The 23,029-nt window shown below is 36.6% G+C and overlaps 1 protein-coding gene across 2 annotated transcripts in view; it reads right to left on the bottom strand.

Annotated features, from left to right (window-relative positions):
- MPP5 (membrane protein, palmitoylated 5 (MAGUK p55 subfamily member 5)) overlaps positions 1–23,029 on the bottom strand; it is a 67,473-nt gene that overhangs the window by 34,035 nt on the left and 10,409 nt on the right. The window contains exons 2-3 of one of the 2 annotated variants that reach the window (XM_011994237.1): positions 18,530–19,066; positions 5,528–5,736 (exon numbers count right to left, since the gene is read on the bottom strand). In XM_011994237.1, coding sequence (XP_011849627.1) covers positions 5,528–5,736; positions 18,530–18,896 — 576 coding nt within the window. In that variant the 5' untranslated portion in view covers positions 18,897–19,066. The remainder of the gene's footprint in view (positions 1–5,527; positions 5,737–18,529; positions 19,067–23,029) is intronic. The other variant, XM_011994239.1, reaches the window with a different exon arrangement.

Below are 23,029 nucleotides of genomic sequence, written 5' to 3'. Positions count from 1 at the left end.
GCTCCTTAGTATTAAATCTAAGGACCATCAACATCTGATTCTTTCGTCTTTTCCAGTCCTATCTCCTGGCATTCCTTATGCCTTAACCTTTCTGATTCAGCATTCAACTGCTTGTTCCCTACACAAACCATGCTGTCTCCCCACGACGACTGTGATTATACTAGCTGTCCCAGCTACCTGAATTGCCTTATTCTACTTGCCTAGATAACATGTACTCATAAGACTGAACACATTTGATTTAAAATTATCAGTAGGGCTGTTTCCCCACTAGACTGAGCTCAATGAAGATAGAATTGTATCTTATTCAGCTTCATATCTGGCTATTGGCAGAATGTCTGACCAATAGCACTGAAATATTTATGAATTCAATGAAAGGAAGAGAGGGTAGGAAGTCATCCTTGATGTCTCCTTTACCTTTATTACCCACATAGAGACACTATGTCCTATTAATTTTCTATTTAAATATTTCTATAATCCATGTGCAACTGCTATTCAAAATCTTACATCTGGACAATTACAATAGCCTCCACATTACTCTATGTTTCCACTGACTTTCCACAATGTTATCAAAGTAATACTTTAAATTAGAAGCCTGTTTATATAGATCTGTTTAAAATTCTTCAGTAGATTCACAATCATGTATAGAATAAATTTCTTGCTTTAAATTTTTTATGAAGTGACCTTTTCCTGTTAAATTTGAGAAACACAAAAATACTAGTAAAATTACCTATTTTATCTAACATCCAGAGATAGCCTTTTTAATAGTTAATTAATTCTTCCAATACCTCGAGATGTGTGCATTTGTATAAATTAATTCATATTTTCCCTGTTCCTATACAATTTCATAATTCATTACTTCCTCCTGTTTTATTGCACTGGCTGGGACTGCCAAAAAATGTTGAATATTAGCGGTGGGTATCTGGAGTTTCTTTATCTTATTCAAGACTTAAATGGCAATGTGTGGGTGTTTCACCATTAGGGAAGATGCTATTGGTTTCTGGTATTATTCTTTTTCTTTTTTTCCCCAAAGTGCTTTGTTATACATCTGCTATTATTTTTGACTATTATCAAGTTAAAACAATGTGCCTGGCTTTCCAAGAATTTTTATCAACAAAGAAAAAGTACTGAAATTTTTTCAGAGGCCTTCTCTGCATTAAAATAATCATAGGGGGCCAGGTGCTGTGGCTCACGCCTGTAATCCCAGTACTCTGGGAGGCTGAGATGGAAGGATTGTTTGAGCCTAGGAGTTTGAGACCAGCCTGGGTAACACAGTGAGACCGTGTCTCTGCAAAAAAAAGAAATTAGCCAGGCATGGAGGTGCACATCTGCAGTCCCAGCTACTCAGGAGGCTGAGGTGGGAGGACTGCTTGAGCCCAGGAAGTCGACGTTGCAGTGAGCCATAATCATGCCACTGCACAGCAGCCTGGGTGACAGAGTGAGACTCTGTCTCAAAACAAGTATCATATGGTTTTCTCCTTTCACCTATTCACATAAGTTAATTCTTTTAAAATATTTAAAATATTTACCAAAGTAATCCACTATAAGATAAATTTAAATTTATTAATGGCCTTCAGGATCTAGACACCTTTTTTTTTTTTTTTTTTTTTTTTTTTTGAGACAGAGGCTTGCTCTGTTGCCCAGGCTGGAGTGCAGTGGCACAATCTCAGCTCACTATAAGCTCCGCCTCCCCGGGTTCATGCCATTTTCCTGCCTCAGCCTCCCGAGTACGACCATGCCTGGCTAATTTTTTTGTATTTTTAACAGAGATGGGGTTTCACCGTGTTAGCCAGGATGGTCTCGATGTCCTGACCTCATGATCTGCCTGCCTTGGCCTCCCAAAATGCTGGGATTACAGGCGTGAGCCACCGTGCCCGGCCTCTGGACACCATCTTTTAACATTAAGTCCTACTACTTACTTAGCATTCAAGAAATATGCCAGGCTTTCTCTCTTACTACCACCTCTGTACCTTTTGAGAATGGAATACCTTTTCTCTTTCTTACGCTTCCTGGTAAATTCCCAGTCACCCCTCAAGACTGAGCAAATAAAATGTCCTTCTATATTTCTTCCTTCTTCCCATAATTCCCCTCATCCTTCCCATCCTCCCAACACAGAATTAGGCATATCTTAGTGCTGTTGGCACTTTTCTCATACTGCCATCATAGCACTTCTCATTAGACTGTAATTGTTTACTCATTGTTCCTCCACAGCAAAAGCCTAATTCAACTTTCACAGGTTGATAAACATCTAGGTTGTTTCCAGTTTCTGACTATTATCTGGTTGCTATGAACATCTGCTTTTAAGCTTTTCTGTGGATACGTTTTCATTTCTCTTGGCTATATACCTACAAGTGAAATGGCTGGGTCACAGTATATAGGTACATTAGCTTTAGCAGATACTGCCACACATTTTTCCAAAGTGGTAGTACCAACTTCTACTCCACCAGTGATGTATGAGAGGTTCAGTTGTTCCCTAAGTTCACAAACAATACTGACAGTCTTCTAAATTGTAATCATAGTCATTCTGGTGTCAGTGTAGGGGTATCTCATGTTTTAATTTGCATTTCTCTGTTGGCTAATGATGCCTAATATCTTTTCATTGCTATTGGCCATTTGGATTTCCTTTTTTTTGTGAAGTGACTGTTCTTTGTCAATTTTTTTTTTAACCAAGTAGTCTTTTTTCTTATTAGTTTCCAAGAGTCTTTTTTTTTTTTTTTTTTTTTTGAGTAGGGTCTCACTCTGTCACCCAGACTGGAATGCAGTGGTGCAATCTCGGCTCAAAGCAACCTTTGCCTCCTGGGTTCAAGTGATTCTCCTGCCTCAGCCTCCCAAGCAGCTGGTGCACGCCACTACAGCCGGCTAATTTTTGTATTTTTTAAATTTTTAGTAGAGACCAGGTTTCACCATGTTGGCCAGGCTGGTCTTGAACTCCTGACCTCAAATGATCCACCTGCCTTGGCTTTCCAAAATGCTGGGATTACAGGTGTGAGCCTCCCAAAGTGCTGGGATTACAGACTGCACCTAGGCAACAAGAGTTCTTTATATATTTCATGGACAAGTTTTTGTCATATATTTACACACACACACATATATATACACACACATATATATACTTCAATATCTCAAAATCAAATACCATTTCTCAGTGTGTTGGCTTTCATTTTTACTCTCTTAAAGGTGTTTATAAGTTCATCTAATGAAATCCAAGTTCTAAATTTTCTTTATAAAAGTACTATAATATCTTAGGGCCAGGCGTGGTGGCTCATGCCTGTAATTCCAGCACTTTGGGAGGTTGAGGGGGTGGATCACGAGGTCAGGATATCAAGACCATCCTGGCTAACACGGTGAAACCCCGTCTCTACTAAAAGTACAAAAAATTAGCCAGGCATGGTGGCGGGCACTTGTAGTCCCAGCTACTTGGGAGGCTGAGGCAGGAGAATGGCGTGAACCCAGGAGGTGGAGCTTGCACTGAGCCGAGATCACGCCACTGCACTCCAGGCTGGGCAACATTGCAAGACTCAGTCTCAAAAAAAAAAAAAAAGCACTATAATGTCCAAGAAATTTAGTTTGTGTTTATTAGTAAATATCCTAGATCATCAAAGATTTAATCTAGATCTTAAAATTTGAGGTTTTCATAGGCTTTATTATTATATGGTACCTAATGTTTAACTGGTATTTTAAGCTGCATAAACAAAGAATACTTCTGAATGTTTCACTAAATTTCTTGAGATTTTTTTTAACTTAACCTCACTAGGCTTCAATATTCAGAGAAACAGGGGAGTTGGACTGGTGACTGCTGATACTTTTTTCCAGCTGTAAAGTAAAGGCAATGGGTCCATTTAACCTTTACCATTTTGTTATCAGATTTAACACTCCTCTCTTTGTTGAGTTCTGACTATGTGCTTTTTTCACAAGTATTATGTACTGAAAGGGTAACTTCACAGTCATGTACACTCCAGGGGAAACCATTCACATTCTATCACTGAAGACACTATAATACTGTAAGGATGTCAAAGCAAACTTTCAGAAAATCTCCTTTATACAGTACTTTTAAAACTGTGAACTATCCTATATTCACATATGTGAATATGTGAACTATCCTATATTCACATATGTGAATATGTGAACTATCCTAAAACTAATATTCAAAAGTGATTTTTTTAAAAGTCCTTTTTAACAACTTCTTTCTTCTCGAGGCATTTACTCTTTAAGCCACTTCTAGTTCTTTGCTTTTCTCAACTCCTAAAACCCTTTAGGCTAAGTTGTTTCTTTTCTCCCTTCTTTCCACCTTTCCATTGTGTGTGTCAGCTTTTTACAACTGGAGCAATTCTGATTTCTCTTGCTTCTCTTACTCTCTTCTTCACCTATTGTTGTATTAGCAAAACAAGGACCCAGTAGCCAGCTGGACAAACCTTCCTCCTAATAGGGACAGGAATGATTATAATGATTTATTTTGTATTCTTCCCAACCGGATTTGAAACCAGCTTCACTTGCCTGTGTGCTCTCAAATATGTTATATTTTTACCAAATATATTGGTACTCGTCTTTTCCTTCTATCCTGGAAGTAAGTCCAGAATTGCTTATGTGTGTGAATAGTATAAGATCAAAGTAATGTTATTTCAATCTCTGTAAGAAAAGTAATTTTCAGAAATTTCAGAACACCATTTAAACCATAAGTAAATATGACAAATGAGAAAAGTATCTCCCTTGGGGACAATTATGTGCAAATCTACAAAGTACCTTCTAATCTATTTTATAGGTTCTGTAGCTCTAGATGTCCTCCCTCCCCAAAAGCCCATTTTCTGCTCATGTTGGCATTCAATGAAATACACTCACTTGATGGGATTCCAGAATTATTCATTTTAACAATACCAAAATAACTTAAAGCGCTAGAATAATGAAAGACTGTCTACTCCCCAAAACAGGAGAGTTTATTTATAACCTTAAAATCTTAAATTTAAAAGATGTTTCCATAACAGATTAAACACTGAACACTGGTTAGCATCAGAAACAAGAATTTAAGTCATCATGTTAACAATAAAAACTCTCACAGTATATTAAGATTTAATAATTTGAAATGTCTACAGTTTTTATAGGAGGAAAACTTCAAAATACCTAGACATAATAAATCTTAGGAGTTATATAATGCCTGATTATCAGTTATAATTGTATCTCATCAGTATTCACTATCTCAGTTTATAATGTATAATGCTTGAAATTCATAAAACTATACTTAAAACATTAAAAAAATTGCTCTCTAGTAATTCAAATTATTTGTTACTATCCAAATTTACGATTTTATATAAAAAATTAACTCTCTTCATGGAACAGAGTTCTGACTCTGAAGTAAATTTTTTTTTTTAGGATAAAATGCAGTAGTAAACTTTCTGTCACAATACATTATTAACATGTGATTAATAGTAATTAATTCTAACACATCTTATAGTCACATTAGTATTTTCCAATAATCCTGCCTTCCTGCCAGTACTAATTACCTTGTTGACATCAATAAGATGTTTAGAATACATACCTCTTGAGCAAGATCTTGTGCGTTGGAGATAAGAGGAAATGGAGGACTGGCCTTGTTCATGTGTACAGTGATGGCATTGTGTATCTTAAATGCATTCTGAAAATCCTTATTTTGAACAAGTTGTAAAAGCAGTGAAATATCCTCCTGGCTCTGAGAATCTACCAAAGTATGTTGGATATGCTTAAGTGAAGAAAACAAGTCTTCTATTTCTAGTAGGAGAAGAAAAAGGTACCCAAAGGTTAATTGTTTCAGTATTAATTCAACATGTATTTTCAGAGAAAATTTCTTTGAACCAGTAAGAATTTAAGTTTTCAGAAAAATACCAAAATCTGCATATATTATTGTCAATCATGGTCATTTTATAGGTTTTTAAGTAAAAACTTTAAAAAAAATTACACAACAGAATAACTTGCATTTTTACAAAGGTGTTTTAATTATAAAACTAATACACATTCACTATAAAAACAAGTGAGGGGAGGAATGCAAAAATTAATAAAGAAATTTAAAACCACCAATAATCCCATCACCTAGAAATATTTTTTTCTTAACATCCTATTTCAACAGTACATTGTAAATGTTTTCCCATATCACTAGTCTTTTTAAATATTTAATAATTCCTGATACTCTATTACATGGCTAAACGATAATTTATAGTAACCATTAAACTAAAGTTCAACATTTAAATTGCTTCTAATTTTTTGCTACCATAAAAACAAGCATTTCAGTACATAATAATCAGTGGTACATATAAATTTGTCTGAGATTCTGATGTCTTCATAAAGTAAGTCCCAGAAATAGAACTTTTAGATAAGATTCTGACATTTTTTAAAAGTCAAACAGCTTTTCTAGGGAGGCTTTACTAATTTGCATTCCATTAACAATATTTTCAGAAATATTTGATATTATTATTTTTTTAAATCTTCCATTTATTTGACTAGTAAGGAAGCTGAGGTTTATTCATATTTACCAGGCACTTCTTTTGTGGTCTATAAAACGCTAATGAATATGTGAGTTTCCTAAAGTTGTACTGAAAGTTGTGGGCATATGTATGTGTATTGTGTCTGCCTGTTAGTGTGCATACATAGCACAAGCATTTTTCTGGAAAATGTTACTCCAAAATGGTTAAGAGGCACTGATAGACCAGGCACAGTGGCTCACGCCTGTAATCCCAGCACTCTGGGAGGCCCAGGCGGGTAGATCATGAGGTCAGGAGTTCAAGACCAACCTGGCCAAGATGGTGAAACCCCATCTCTACTAAAAATACAAAAATTAGCCAGGCACAGTGGCGGGCGCCTGTAATCCCAGTTACTCAGGAGGCGAGACAGGAGAATCACTTGAACCCGGGAGGCGGAGGTTGCAGTGAGCCAAGATCACACCACTGCACTCTAGCCTGGGCAACAGAGCAAGACTCCATCTCAAAAAAAAAAAAAAAAGCAGCACTGGTAGTCTCTTCCCTGCTCCCAAATAGGCTGTGTGAGCGTATGTGTGCTTGCGCATATACTCTGTCATATTTGTTGGGAATCGTTTTCCAATATTTCCATTTATCTCTTAATTATATTTGCGGTTGTTCTTATTATAGAATTTGTCAACTCTGACCCCCAGCTTTTCCTGTGTGATTTCTTTCACTGTTTCTACGCTTATAAACTTCTTGTAGGTCATTAAAAAAAAATGTATCTATATTTCTTCTAGCTTCTTATAATTTCTACTTTATTTAACTTCTATTTAATTCATCTAGAATTTATTTTGGCATAGATCTGAAAAAATTTAACTTTATTTTTCTTCCAATTAACCAATGATTCTGGTACCATTTATTAAATAATCATTCCTGGCCAGGCACAGTGGCTCAGGTCTGTAATCCCAGCACTTGGGGAAGCTGAAGCAGGTGGATTGCTTGAGTCCAGGAGGTCGAGACCAGCCTGGGCAACATGGTGAAGCCCCGTCTCTACTAAAAAATTACAAAAAATGTCTAGGCACAGCGGCTCACACCTGTGTTCCCAGCACTTTGGGAGGCTGAGGTGGACAGACTACTTGAGTTCAGCAGTTTGAGACCAGCCTGGGCAACATGGTGAGACCCTGTCTTTTTTTAAAATAACAATAATTTTTAAAAATACAAAATATTAGCCAGGCCATTGTGGTATGCACCTTAGTCCCAGCTACTCATGAGGCTAAGGTGGGAGAATCCACTGGGGCCATGATCACTATACTGCACTCTAGCCTGGAAAACTGAGTGAGACCTCATCAAATAATCATTCCTTTTCCACTGATTTATAATGCCACTAAATTCTTACACATATCAGAGTCTGTCTTTATTTCACTGGTCTATCAGAACTATACTGTTTTATTAGAGTAGCATTATAAAGTTTGTTCATATTAATATGACAAGTACCTGATCTTTCTTGAAGTTTCTTGACTATTGTAAATTGGTTATAAGTCACTTTTTTCAAGTTACCTCCCATTTCCTCTTTCCTAGTCTTCCAAAAAGAAAAGTCCTATTGAGATTTTGACTAAAATTAAACCTGTAAATGAGTCTAGGAAAAACTTAAGAGCACATACTAGGACTTACACAGTCAAAGACATAGTATAAAAAAGACATGGAGGCCAGGCACAGTGGCTCAAGCCTGTAATCCCAGCACTTTGGGAGGCTGAGCCAGGCGGATCATGAGGTCAGGAGATTGAGACTATCCTGGCTAACGTGGTGAAACCCCGTCTCTACTAAAAATACAAAAAAATTAGCTGGGTGTGGTGGTGGGCGCCTGTAGTCCCAGCTACTCGGGAGGCTGAGGCAGGAGAATGGCGTGAACCCGGGAAGTGGAGCTTGCAGTGAGCCGAGATAGTGTCACTGCACTACAGCCTGGGTGACAGAGCAAGACTCCGTCTCAAATAAACAAACAAACAAAAAAACCAAAAAGACGTGGAAAAAAATCTTCCCAACATGCCTTTTTGTCAGCTCTCTTCTTATAAGGTCGGCAGAAACACCACTGACTCTTATTTATCTTGTATCCCACAATTTGAAGAGCAGTTAAATTTTTAAATAGATTTTAACAGTTCTTCGGTTGATTCTTGAGGTTCCCTATCTTTCCTGCCCCAAATCAAAACAACTTGAGTCTTCCTTTTAAACATATATATATTTAGTCTTCCTTATTTTATATATACAGTTGTCCCTTGGTATCAGTGGGAGATTGGTTCCAAGACCTCCCACAGATAGCAAAATTTGCAGATGCTCAAGTCCCTTATATAAAATGGTGTAGTATTTGCATATAAGGCATACACATCCCCCGGTTACCTAAAATCAGCTCTAGATTACTTATAATACTTAATATAATGTAAATAGCTGTTATATTGTACTGTTCAGAGAATAATGACAGGAAAAAAAGTCTTTTTTATAAAGACTTATAAGGTTTAAAAGTCGGCCACATGCAATGGTGGCTCATGCCTGTAATCCCAGCACTTTGGGAGGCTGAGGCAGGTGGATCACATGAAGTCAGGAGTCTGAGACCAGCCTGGCCAACATGATGAAACTCCATTTCTACTAAAAAAAGTACAAAAATTAGCCAGGTATGGTGGCGTGCTCTTGTAGTCCCAGCTACTTGGGAGGCTGAGGCAGGAGAATCACTTGAACCAGGTGGCAGAGGTTGCAGTGACCCAGTATCATGCCACTGCACTCTAGCCTGGATGACAGAGCAAGACCCTGTTTAAAAAAAAAAAAAAGGAAATAAAGAAAATAAAACTTTTTTCCTTGTCATTATTCTCTAAACATACATACATGTATGGTCATCAGTAGTTTAAAATGAAGAAAAATTTGGCAAAAAATTTAAAAGTCAAAACTGTCATTAGAATGACATAAGAAGCAGCTGTAGCCCAGAGCTACATAAGAGTTAAGGGATAGCCAGAATTTAACCATAAGCTAATATTAAGAATAGATAGAAAGAATATAAAATGTCAGATTCCATCACAAACAATGAGGTTACCAAAGAACTCCCTAAGAGATTAAAGAATTCAACAGCCTTAAAGTATGTTAAAAGCAAAATAGGAAAACATTTAAATATCTTACAAGAAAAAGAAATTATAAAAGCAACAGAGCAGTTAAGCTTTGTATAAGCTACAATCTTATGGGGACTAGACTTCTCTGAGTAGACAATTAAATTACTGTTTAATTAAAACAATTTTCTTTGTAGAGATGGAGTTTATAACTCCTGGCATCAAGAAATCTTCCTGCCTCGTCCTCCCAAAGCGCTAGGATTACAGGTGTGAGCCATACTTTCAAGGCCTTTAGTAATTGTTAAAAGGGCCTCATGGCCGGGAGCAATGGGTCATGCCTGTAATCCCAGAACTTTGGGAGGCTCAGGAGGACAGATCACTTGAGGTCAGGAGTTCGAGACCAGTCTGGCGAACATGGTAAAACCCCAACTCTACTAAAAATACAAATAAATTAGCGGGGCACGGTGGTGCATGCCTAAAGTCCCAGCTACTTGGGAGGCCGAGGCAGGAGAATCGCTTGAACCTCGGAGGCGGAAGTTGCAGTGAGCCAAGATCGCACCACTGTACTCCAGCCTGGTGACAGAGTGAGACTCCGTCTCAAAGAAAAATGAAAGAAAAAAAAAGGGCCCCAGCATGGCTGTTAGGGTATTGTGAAAGACTGAGAGCCTCAAATTTCACCACTGACTGAAATCAACAAGCAGCCTTAGACAGCCCAGAAGGTAATTGTATCCCTACTGGGTCTCTTCAACCTCAGGGGAATTTAAATTTTTTAAAGCCAAGGAGTTTCTGCATAATCTCTCTTATGTACCAAAGCCACTCAAAAGGATACTAAAATACTGACATTATTTTGAAAATTACCTGTACTTCTACCTTTTGGCTGTAACTACTGGTATTATTTTGCTATGCCATGTAGCCTTTCAAACTTCTAAAATGCTGGTCTAACCATATAGATGACACTGTAAATGTTGTTTTGCAACCTGTTTTCCAATTCCTTAGAATAAATTTCTAGGATAAAATTATTAATCAGATAATAAAAACATTTAACACTTTGATACATACTGCCAAGCTGCCTTCTGGATTTGTACCAATTCATATCCCTATCAGCAATGCACATGAATGTCTGTTTTCACGAACACACACCAATTTAAGAATCATCAATCTTTTAATTTTTGGTGATCTGGTATGATTGAACATATTTTTACAAGTTATAGCCATTTGAATTTCTTCTTTCATCCATTTTATCTTTTGCCCATTTTTCTACTACAGTGCTTTTTGTAACTAGAATTTAACTGATATCCCTGTAGTCTTAACTATAACATACTTAATACAATTTCATCCTTTTTTCTTATAGCAGAACAATGGCTTTTAATCCAATATATTTATGAAAAAAAGCTAAGGAAATGTAAAAGACCTATTTTGCCACAATTCTAATTTAATCATAACCGGAATCTCCAGTGCCTTTTTTTTTTTTTTTTTTGGAGACAGGGTTTTGCTCTGTCACCCTGCTAGAGTTCAGTGGTGTGAACACGGCTCACTGCAGCCTTGAGCTCCTGGGCTCAAGTGATCCTTCCCACCTCACCCTCCCCAGTAGCTGGGACTACAGGTGCATAACACCACACCCGACTAATTTTTTTGCATTTTTTGTAGAGACAAGATTTCACTGTCGCCCAAGCTGGTCTCGAACTCCTGGACTCAAGTGATTCACCCACCTTGGCCTCCCAAAGTGCTGAGATTATAGGCGTGAGCCACCACGCCCAGCCATAAAGGGTACATTTTTAAAAGCACTTCACAAACATGTATTAACTCAAGAACATTTTCTTTTTTCTTTTTTGAGACCAGGTCTCTCTCTGTCACCAGGCTGGAGTACAGTGGCGCAACCAGTATCCACTGCAGCCTCGACTTCTCAGGTTCCAGTGATCCTCCCACCTAGCCTCCAAGTAGCTAGGACCACAGTTGCATTCCACCACATCTGGCTATTTTTGTATTTTTTTGGTAGAGATGGAGTTTTGCCAGGTTGCCCAGGCTGATCTACAACTCCTGAGCTCAAGCGATCCACCCACCTCGGCCTCCCAAAGTGCTAGGATTATAGGCATGAACCACCACGCTTGGCTAAGAACAGTTAATTTTCCACCCACTCAAAGAAAAGTTCCATTCTTTCATGGATATATCTGTTACTTAAAACAAAAATCCACCTAAGTTTTTCAACATTCTATACAATTCTGCAGGGAATTTTAAAAATCCATTCAGATGTAACTAAATCAGTCCTGTCAAGTACACTCTTCCATAATAAAGATGAAGACACAGAGACAACAAAGAGAGGACAGAGGACAGAAAGAAGAAATTCCTTTCCCCAATCCCAGACAGACAACAGACACAAGAAGGAACCATACGGACAGAGAAATAAAGAGAGAAATGAAGAACCATAAGGCTAGTGAGACAGTCTGACATATGTGCTAGGTTGGGAGTGGACAAGGAAGTAAGTACTTAAGGCAGGATGGAGGCAAGAGAAGGTAGAGGCAGGCATAGCAAATCTAGCTTTGGTAATAAATTCAAGCCTGTAACAAATTTCCTACAAGGAATTTCTTTATATCTAGTTTAAATTATTTGCCCTGTAGTTGGACCTATTTCCTCTTACCTGATTTTTCAGTAGAAATTAAGTTCCCATCTTTAATATTTCATGCAACACTTAACTCTTGATTATTTAAAAGAGAGAATATATTATTCTAAAGCGAGAAAATTCACTTACATTGGGCTTTGGGATACAACTAATCAGATAAATACAAACATACACATTGGTCCACAAATCCACCCTCGTAAACTCTGTCCTCCCTCCTTGCCCTCTCCTGGCAGTCTAAAAGGTAAAAGAATGAAGACTGTGAAATAGGCAACAGAAAGCAATCACCAAGAGTTACTTTATCAGAAAATCCTACTTTCCAATGCCTAGAACTGTGGGTAGCTATGCGAAAATTTTTTGGTTATAAGGGTAAACATTAAAATTACCTAAGGAGGCCGGGTGCAGTGGCTCATGCCTGTAATCCTAGCACCTCGGGAGGCCGAGGCAGGTGGATCACGAGATCAGGAGATCGAGACCATCCAGCCTAACACGGTGAAACCCTGTCTCTACTAAAAATACAAAAATATTAGCCGGGCATGGTGGCGGGCACCTGTAGTCCCAGCTACTCGGGAGGCTGAGGCAGGAGAATGGCGTGAACCCGGGAGGCGGAGCTTGCAGTGAGCCGAGATCGTGCCACTGCACTTCAGCCTGGGTGACAGAGCGAGACTCCGTCTCAAAAAGAGAAAAATTACCCAAGGAATCTCCATCTGGATTGGCATCATTTATTTTTATATATTACTCTCATTTGCCCCATATTAAAACAGAAAGCTTCTAGGGACCTATATCCAGCATTAAGCTTCTCCACTTCATCGTGTAATTCCGATTCTTTTAACCTGTCCTCAGAAATTTCAACTCCAACCAACTTCATGACTTTTTTCTGAAACTTTTAAGATTTCTTTTCCTCTAAACTGGAGGGTCAAATATGATACTCAGATGGGGAACTTAATATTACTAAGTAGGAGGAAATTACATCAGTTTCCAGGATATCTACCTGTGGAATTAAAATTGCGGTGGCTCATGCCTGTAATCCTAACACTTTGGAAGGCCAAGGTGGGAGGATCGCTTGAGGCCAGGAGGTCAAGACCAGCCTGGACAACATAGTGAGACCCTATCTCTACAAAAAAATATAAATTAAAAAAAATTTTTTTTAACCTAGATGAATGGAAAAACAAAATGTGGTATATTGGTACAGTGGAATATTAATTCATCCATAAAAAAGAAATGAAGTACTGATTCATGCTACAATATGGATGAACCCTGAAAACGTAATGGTAAGTGAAAAGAGACCAGTCACAAAAGAGTCTATGTTATGTAATTTCATTCATATAAAATGTCTAGAATAAGCAAATCCAAAAAGACAAAGTATATTCGTGGTTGTCAGGGGCCAGGTGGTGGAGAGAATAGGGAGTGACCATTAATGGGTACATATCTTGGAATTATATAGTAGTGATGGCTGCACAACCTTGGTTTTTTTGTTTGTTTGTTTGTTTGTTTAGCACTGCAGCCTCAATCTCCTGGGCTCAAAAAATCCTCCTGCCTCAGCCTCCCTAGTAGCTGGGACTACAGAAGCATGCCACCATGCCCAGCTGATTTGTGTGTGTGTGTTTTGTGTTTGTTTGTTTGTTTTAAGAGACAGGGTCTATGTTGCCCAAGCTGGTCTCAAACTCCTGGGCTCAAGAGATCCTCCTGCCTCTGCCTCCAAAGATGCTACTAATACAGGTGTGAACCACCATGCCTGCCTGCACAACCTTGTGAGTATACTAAAAACTAATGAATTCTACAGTTTAAAAGACAAAATTTTATGGTATGTGAATTATATCTTAATAAAGCTGTTATTTTAAAAATGAAATAAGAAATCAGTGGTTAAGATCCACAAATTAATTTTATGGACTACAGGGTTAGATGATCTCTCTGTAGCTTCTGGTTCTCACAAAAATTAAATTTCATTCAAACCTGTAGTGTGCCACTGACTCAAATGCTTTTTCCATTTGTTCCTCAAGAAAATCCTGAAACTGAGGCTCAGAAAAATTAAGTAACATGCCCAACGTTAATAGCAATTCAGTGACTTAAAAAGTATTTAAACTCAGTTTTGACTCTAATATCCCTGCACTTTCCAACGTGCAGCAACCTCATACATTTCTGAATATGCCGTAAGATAACAAAGCAAATTTCTGCAGGCAGAAATAAGTTTTAAAATCTACTACTGATTAATAAGTGGAATGAAGTTTTAACGTATTGTGTCAAAGACTGAATGATGTAGCAGTTACTTTTCTATAGAATTATGTGTATTTAATAAACAAAATTTACATGACTATACATATACTCTAATGAATTTTTACATCTTTAGGTCTAATTTTAGCAACTTGACTAAATCACAGAATTCTCAAATGATCCCAACACCTCAAACATTAAATCTAGTGACAACAGATTTAATTATTTCAATTCCAGGAAGGTAAAAAAATTCCCTGAAGGAATGGCTAATAACATTTATTTGGAAATATCTATAATAACAGCTAAAAAAAATTTGATAGTAAAAATAATTAACTTCTCAGAAGCAGGCTGAACTAAAGTTCAGGATTTACTGGCACTGGGATTTTGTCTGTTGGCTTAAAATACATTTTATCTTAAAGCCAACCTTTAAAAAAGTTTACAATCACACAAAATTCCAGTATGCCCCATGAACAATCAAAAGTCAGTTAAATGCCAGAGCTTTTAACAGAAATGTGAAAGAGCTATTTTACTTTAAAATGTCAATAATCTTTTGACCTAATAGCTTGAACATCCAGAGACATCTGGCAAAAAATATGCAGACACTAATTAAGACTGAAACATGCTATTAATTCTATGAAAATATTTTATTCCTTAGCTTTATTCATCCCAGTTTCTTCCCCGTGGTGTGTTTTTCCTTCTTCACACTGATAGTATCTCAAAGATTAGAAAGCCCCTAATCACAAATTCCAGGAGTCTTTTTATTAACCACTAAACAGCTTACCACAGATATATATGGGTGTGTGTGTTCCCTTTCCTGACACTGCTTCAAAGACAACAATTTTATAGTCACATATATGATAGACGGCAGTCATCCCTAGTTTATTCCCTTTAAGTACTCTATCTATATATTTCCTTGTCCACATCCCTGGCCCAAAATTACTTATCTGAGAACACAAAAACAGTGAAATCTATAATATAGAAATATATGAAAATTACCCTACTCTAGCTTAACCTGCTCTAACCTGCATTATTTTGTTTTCTGAAGATTTCTCTCACAAGGTAGTTTGCTCTGATTATGAAAGAGAACAAAGACAATAATATTTGTAACAAAGCAAGCTTTAAAAACTAATGCCAATTTTAAGGAAAGCCTCCCTAATACCAAAATTTTTATCATTTATAATACTAATTATTCATTTGAAATCTAGTTCCCATATCACTATTTTTTATCTTTCAAAAAAATTCTAACTGCTTTTAAATAAGAAAATTCAGTTCATCCTTTCTGAGTATTTTCTGTCAATTCCATCCCTGCACTATTATCATACATTGTCAAATTTACAAATACTTTTCATTAAAAACCACCCAATTACTTAATCTTGCCAATCACATTTTTGATCCTTAAAAGAATACGTTGTCTACTCACAGATAAATGATGATGTATTATTTAGAAACTGAAGGCTTCCTCTCAAAGAAATAAATCAGTTGCCCATTCTTCCCTCATTTAAAACAAGATTGCTGTGAAAAAGGCTGAGACGTTGTCTCCTGTCATACGGGCGGGTATTAATCAAGTACTAGCAAGGAGACACACACAATGTTCAGGGAGTACTTCTCTTACAGTTTGATGTGTTAGCAGATTATGAACAAGAAAAAAAGTTTGGCAAAAAGCTATTACACTTCATTTTAAACAAAAACTTAAAAACCTGAGGCTATGACGGACAAAAGCAAACTATACCTTATGCTAATTTCTCACGATTCTTACATAACAGATATCTGTGTTGACTATATTAACATAAAATATATCATTTATTTCTCAAAATACATCTTCTCCTGTCCAAGAAATGAATTACAAATACCTGTTATGATATTTCAAATTACTTTAAAATAAAATATATAAAACTGCCTTAAATTCAAGGACCACACATAGGTACTTTTAAAAACTACAGCAGATTACACATTGGAATAGAGGTATCCTTTAATCTGAATTTGTTAAAAAAAAAGTCAGCAATAGAACATACAAACAGAAACAGGAAAAAGGAAAAAAAAATTTTAAGAGAAATGATGTCCAATTTTCTGTGCTTAGGCAAAACAAAACCATAAACTCACAAATGTTCTCTTACTAAGTGAAGCTGGCTGAAGCTATATTTGTTTCTTCACTGTGATTACATGAATATTACCTATCAGATGGATACTTACACCTGATTCTAAGTAAATCAAATGGACAAATACTTTAATCTTATGGGAATGTAAACAGAAAAACAGAAGAATCAATCCAGGTTGGCACTGGATATAACAAACTTTCTCCAATAAAATATTTTCAGAATATTTTAATAAATAAATAATAACAGAGTGGTGGGAAATGAAGGCTAGTAAGAAGCAATCAGGAATGAAGTATTTTTACTCTAATAAAACCCTCAGGAAAAAAGAGCATAAAATTCCTTCACATAAATGTATTAAAAAAATATGTAATCTTTTAGCTTTCACTGTAATTAAAATATCTGAAGGCAGGAATTTAGCAGACTTCACTATGACTAAACACATATCTATGATTTCTTAAAACACAGAGAAGCATGTACATATGAAATATGGATCCTGAATAAAAATTTATAACAAAGAAAAGAAGATGACGAGATGTAGTAGAAACTGCTCCAGACTTGAGACGGGCGCAGTGGCTCACACCTGTAATCCCAGCACTTTGGGAGGCTGAGGAGGGCAGATCACGAAGTCAGGAGTTGAAGACCAGCCTGACCAACCTGGTGAAACCCTGTCTCTACTAAAAATACAAAAATTAGCCAGGTGTGGTGGCACATGCCTGTAATCCCAGCCACTCGGAAGGCTGAGGCAGGAGAATTGTTTGAACCTGGGAAGGCGGAGGTTGCAGTGAGCTGAGAATGCACCACTGCACTCCAGCCTGGGCAACAGAGCAAGACTCCACTTCAAAAAGAAAAGAAATTGCTCCAGACTTGGAATAAAGAGACTTAATGAGGAACAAATCTGGCATATACATGGTACCTTTGGCCAAATTACAAAAAGGTGCTCTATTCTGGGTAGCCACAGCTCTGGCCTGGTGAGTGAAGTGCAGGCTGGATCCTGGTTTCCATTCAAACCTTCCATTTTGTGCAGTACATAAACATCCGATCTGGCAAATTCAAACTTGGCTCTACCACTGGTGTCTTTAACTAAGGTTCAATTTCTTTATCTCCAAAATGGAGATACAGAGTACTGTTAACAGGATTATTTTATTACATGAAACAATGTTTGCTAAAACACTTAGTACAGGCTCAACAGATCCTTAAATGAATGGTAAAATGACGACAACGACAATAAAAACTTTCTCCTCCTACAAAAAAGTAGAAATATATCTTTTTTCGCACCTAAAACATAGAAAACCACCAAAAAATAAAATGCTCCCCTAACACTAGTTCAGTGAGCACCTGGGTGTATGTGCACGTGCAAGAAGGGCAGGCAGTAAATTCAATGATTAAATATTCTAAGTTTCGAAACATGCATTTGATATCAATGTCTCTTGTAGATTCACTATGCCTAGTAACATTCTAACAGCTAGGAGAAGTCTTGTGATAAGAAGCTATTTAATTTATTTAGCCCAGAGTGCTCAAAATCCATTTGGTCACAGAATTCTTTTGGTTTGGTTGTATCTACTTATATCTCATAGGACTTTTTTGTTTTGTTTTTTTCCCCACAGAACAGAATTTGGGGATATAGAAAATACCACTATTTTATGTTTATGATACCATATGAACAATACCAGTTCTTCTTATTGACAATCATTAATTTAAAAAATCAAAGAATTTAAACTGTAGTTACTAATTTCATTACTATTTTACAAACTTGAAGGAAATCAGAAATTCAAAATCTGAAAATTGTTTTTTAGTATTTTGCATAAAGTTTGTGAGTTTGATATAAAAGGTAAACTTCAAGGCTTTAAATGTTAGGGCCCATGAAAACTCTTTAATATCTAAAAAACACATTATAGTGACTGAACATTTAAACCACATGCTTTTAGTTCTATGTTGGTAACAGTAAATAATAGCTATATGGCGTTTCTAAGAAAACAAAGGATCTTGGTCTGGAATTCAAACTGTCATTACTTACATTCTGTTAAACCCTCTTCCTTCCCATATACGTTAAAAGGCACAGATAAATTAAAGCAAAATGTTTTCTATTATCCCTCTATTTTTACTTACCTAATATTTTCACAGCATAATGAGGACTTTCTAAGATAATTCCTTCCTCTGTATCAAACATAGGGTTATCTATTCCGGTCTTTGGAGGAATTTGGGCTAGTTTCTTAAGTCTCATGGAAGAATTAAGGTCAAGTTCTTGCTTTTTCCCTTCTTCCTCTCTCCTACGCCTCATGTCCTCCTGTTGTTGCCGAATACGCTCCAACTGTGCACTTCGACGTATTGGCATCATCCTGGTGCCCAAATCTCCAGGGCAGTCAACAGCCATCTCTCGGTGCTTCTGATGTTCCTCTGGTGATGCAAGATCAACATTTTTTACTTCGCTGTCTGATTCCTCTGTAACATGCCCATTCATATGGGATGTTGTCATGGTTATCTATAAAAACCTGTACCACTTTTTATAAATCAATTTTTCCTATAAGCCAATTCTCTTGATTCTGTAGTATAAAATCCATGTTACTTCAAAAAAAAAAAAAAAAAGACCAAAAAAACTTCTCACATCACATAATAATGCTATGAAAAAGTATCCATGAAGGAAATCTAAGGGGAAAGATGGGGGAAAAAAAAGTATAAGAATTACAATATAAAAGCAGGTTTTTACATAGCCCACTTCTAAATCTCCATACAACACAGAAAATAATAAGTATATAATATTATTTTGCTATGTAGATTAAGTACTTTCACTTTACAGATAATGGTGAGCAAACCAAGATTCCCCCTCTCCCCCAAAAAGTCCCTTTCCAAGAATGTGAAACATACTATTCAATTTTAAAGCTAAGAAAAATGATATACAGTACTGGAAAGTTTAGAAAAGTAGGAAAGTAAAAAAATTTGGGGTACTAGTTTGGTACAGAACACGTTGCTGGCTTCAAACATAAAAGCTGTTTTAATCATCTTTTAGTTGTCTCAACACGGTACTTTATGCTCAACAATTAACATGAGATTGAAATACTTATTAGTTAACTGCTAAAGAAATTGATGAACAATCAACCGATTTGGCATATAGCAGCCTTGTTTGTACCTTACTTGAAATACAAGCAGTATTCTGGGGGATAATTAATTCATTTTTAGGAGTTTTTGAGATGAAGAACATGCCCAACGAATAAGAAACTTCAATTAGCAGCTGAGGCAGCTACAAGACAAAACTACATTGAAACAAGGATTACATGGGTTATCAGTCTTTATAATTGATCCCATTTAAAAAAAAAAAAAAAAAAAAAGAATTGGACCGGATGCAGTGGCTCACGCCTGTAATCCCAGCACTTTGGGAGGCCAAGGCAGATGGATCACCTGAGGTGCGGAGTTCGAGACTAGCCTGGCCAACATGGTGAAACTCCGTCTCTACTAAGAAAAACACAAAAATTAGCCAGGCATGGTGGCGGGTGCCTGTAATCCCAGCTACTCAGAAGGCTGAGGCAGGAGAATCGCTTGAACCCAGGAGGCAGAGGCAGCAGTGAGCTGAGATCACACTATTACACTCTAGCATGGGTGACAGAGCGAGACTCCATCTCGGGGGAAAAAAAAAAAAAGAATTGGGGTTAACGATACAAGAATTACAAGGATTCATTTAGAGAAAATGGTAGTATCTGTTGCCAAAAACTTTTGAGAGTCATACTGTACAGCAAAAAGATAACAGTAAGCAGGGAGATAAGAAAACTGAACTTTCAATCCTCTAGAGTTATGATTTAAGACCAGTCATTTTCTCTCTTTGACTCTCAGATTCACTTGGAAGCTTTATTTATAGGATTGACTGTTCTGAGTTTCACATGAGCTAATGTATACTTACATTGATTACCAGTATTAACTTGATTTTCCTATTTTAAAAATCTTTCAACATATTTTAGAAAATAAAAATATTTTACCAGATAACTCTGGCTTTTCATTGAGCTATTTCTCAGGCATACATAGGCAGGTTGTTTACATATGTGTAAACCCACACATTAAATCTAATTAGCCTTTTTTCACTCAAGAGCAATAATATTTACAATAATAAACCTACAACCTCCTTGAGTTGGGCATCACTTAAGTAAACAGGTTGGTTAGAGCACAATGCCAACTAAGCAAAAGCCAGGTTTTCAGATAATATTCCTAATACCAGCCAATCCTTTCTCAAACATCTTCGGTCATAATGCAAACAGGGACAGAAGACAAAATGCTTAATACAAACTCAACTAGGCTATCAGGAAAACCCCTAGTCCAACAATCAGGAAAATGGATGCCAGTTACATGAGTCAATTATTAAAACTACATTTGCACAAAATTTTTGGTAGATTTTTCTGTCTTTCATCCAAAGTTTGTCTTCTGTGATCTACATGTAAGTACCTTATTTACCATTAGATTGCCTTCTTTTTCATTAACATGACAGCTATTTGATTTATGTTAGGCAATTCTTAAGTTATGTTAGGCACTGATTACATGCAAATGCAAATTCAGCTTTTAAATGTTTTCCTTACAAGTAAGCAGAAAAACTGTGTAGGAGTTACTACAGTGCTATGTTTAACTTTAAAAATCCAGGAGTGTACATATTTTCAGAAAATTAAAACTCTCAACCCTCTCTATAATAATTACTGGATATTAAAAATCAAATTTAATATTAAATGATATGTTTTTAACTTATATATATATAAATTATGATCTGAAATTTAAAACTCAGCTTAAAAGCTCTACATCTGTGTCCATACTCACTACCCTATGAGGGAAAATTAGAAGTCATGCAAGAGAGACCGGGCCAGATCATTCAAGGTCAAAATTCTCATGCTTGTACTATTTATTATCATACTTGTATATCTGGATCCAATTTTTGCTCTCAGAAAAATTTCTATAACCTGGTAGTAATCTGCTTTAAATTTGATTTTGGTTATCTCCCCAGGAATGTTCAGTCTCCTGGGAGAGAAAGCAAAGAAAATAAATGATTATTTTTCCTCAAACTCCTCAACAGATTCTAAATTTGTTAGAGAGAGGGGTCATGTCTTACTTTTACAGCTCCAGTGCTTAGCCTAATACATATCATAAGAAATGTCCAATAAACATCTGTTCAACTCAACTTGGAATGTCACAGACAATGAACTATAAAACTTGGTCTGTGGTAAAAGGTGATAGGAAACACTAAAAACATCAGGATACATTTCTTTGAGCTGGATTTCAAAGGGTAACTAAAAATTAGCCAGACAGCAGAAAGGTCTATTCCATGCAGACAGGCTCACATGACCAATAGGAAGGAAGAGTATGACAGAATGGCACTTTATGAAAACACAAGAGAATACGATAAAGCTGGATGGGACAATGGGAGCATGCTGTACATGAATAATGAAAAAACTGGAAAGGCAAGCAGGAAACCATACTGAGAAGAGTTTTAGATTTTTACCCTGAAAATAGTAACAATAATTAAAAGATTTTAAGCAGGGGATGACATGACCACATTCATTTTTATAGAAATATCACTCCTATTGGATAGAGACACAAAAAATCCTTAAAAAAAAAAAATCAATGAATCCAGGAGCTGGTTTTTTGAAAAGATCAACAAAATTGATAGAACACTAACAAGACTAATAAAGAAGAAAAGAGAGAAGAATCAAATAGATGTAATAAAAAATGATAAAGGGGATATCACTACCGATCCCACAGAAATACAAACTACTATCAGAGAATACTATAAACACCTCTACACAAATAAACTAGAACATCTAGAAGAAATGGATACATTCCTGGACACATACATCCTCCCAAGACTAAACCAGGAAGAAGTTGAATCCCTGAATAGACCAATAACAGGCTCTGAAACTGAGGAAATAATTAATAGCCTACCAACCAAAAAAAGTCCAGGACCAGACGAATTCACAGCCGAATTCTACCAGAGGTATAAACAGGAGCTGGTACCATTCCTTCTGAAATCATTCCAAGCAACAGAAAAAGAGGGAATCCTCCCTAACTCATTTTATGAGGCCAGTATCATCCTGATACCAAAGCCTGGCAGAGACACAACAAAAAAAGAGAATTTTAGGCCAATATCCCTGATGAATATCAATGCAAAAATCCTCAATAAAATACTAGCAAACTGAATCCAGCAGCACATCAAAAAGCTTATCCACCACGATCAAGTGGGCTTCATCCCTGGAATGTAAGGGTGGTTCAACATATGCAAGTCAATAAACGCAATCCATCATATAAACAGAACCAAAGACAAAAACCACGATTATCTCACTAGATGCAGAAAAGGACTTTGACAAAATTCAACAGCCCTTCATGCTAAAAACTCTCAATAAACTAGGTATTGATGGGACGTATCTCAAAATAATAAGAGCTATTTGTTACAAATCCACAGTCAATATCATACTGAATGGGCAAAAACTGGAAGCATTCCCTTTGAAAACTGGCACAAGACAGGGATGCCCTCTCTCAACACTCCTATTCAACACGGTGTTGGAAGTTCTGGCCAGGGCAATCAGGCAGGAGAAAGAAATAAAGGGTATTCAATTAGGAAAAGAAGTCAAATTGTCCCTGTTT

This window comes from Mandrillus leucophaeus, unplaced genomic scaffold (assembly GCF_000951045.1).
Source record: "Mandrillus leucophaeus isolate KB7577 unplaced genomic scaffold, Mleu.le_1.0 Scaffold448, whole genome shotgun sequence".
In the NCBI taxonomy this organism is placed as follows: Eukaryota; Metazoa; Chordata; class Mammalia; order Primates; family Cercopithecidae; genus Mandrillus; species Mandrillus leucophaeus.
This window is presented reverse-complemented; position numbering and strand designations above follow the sequence as displayed.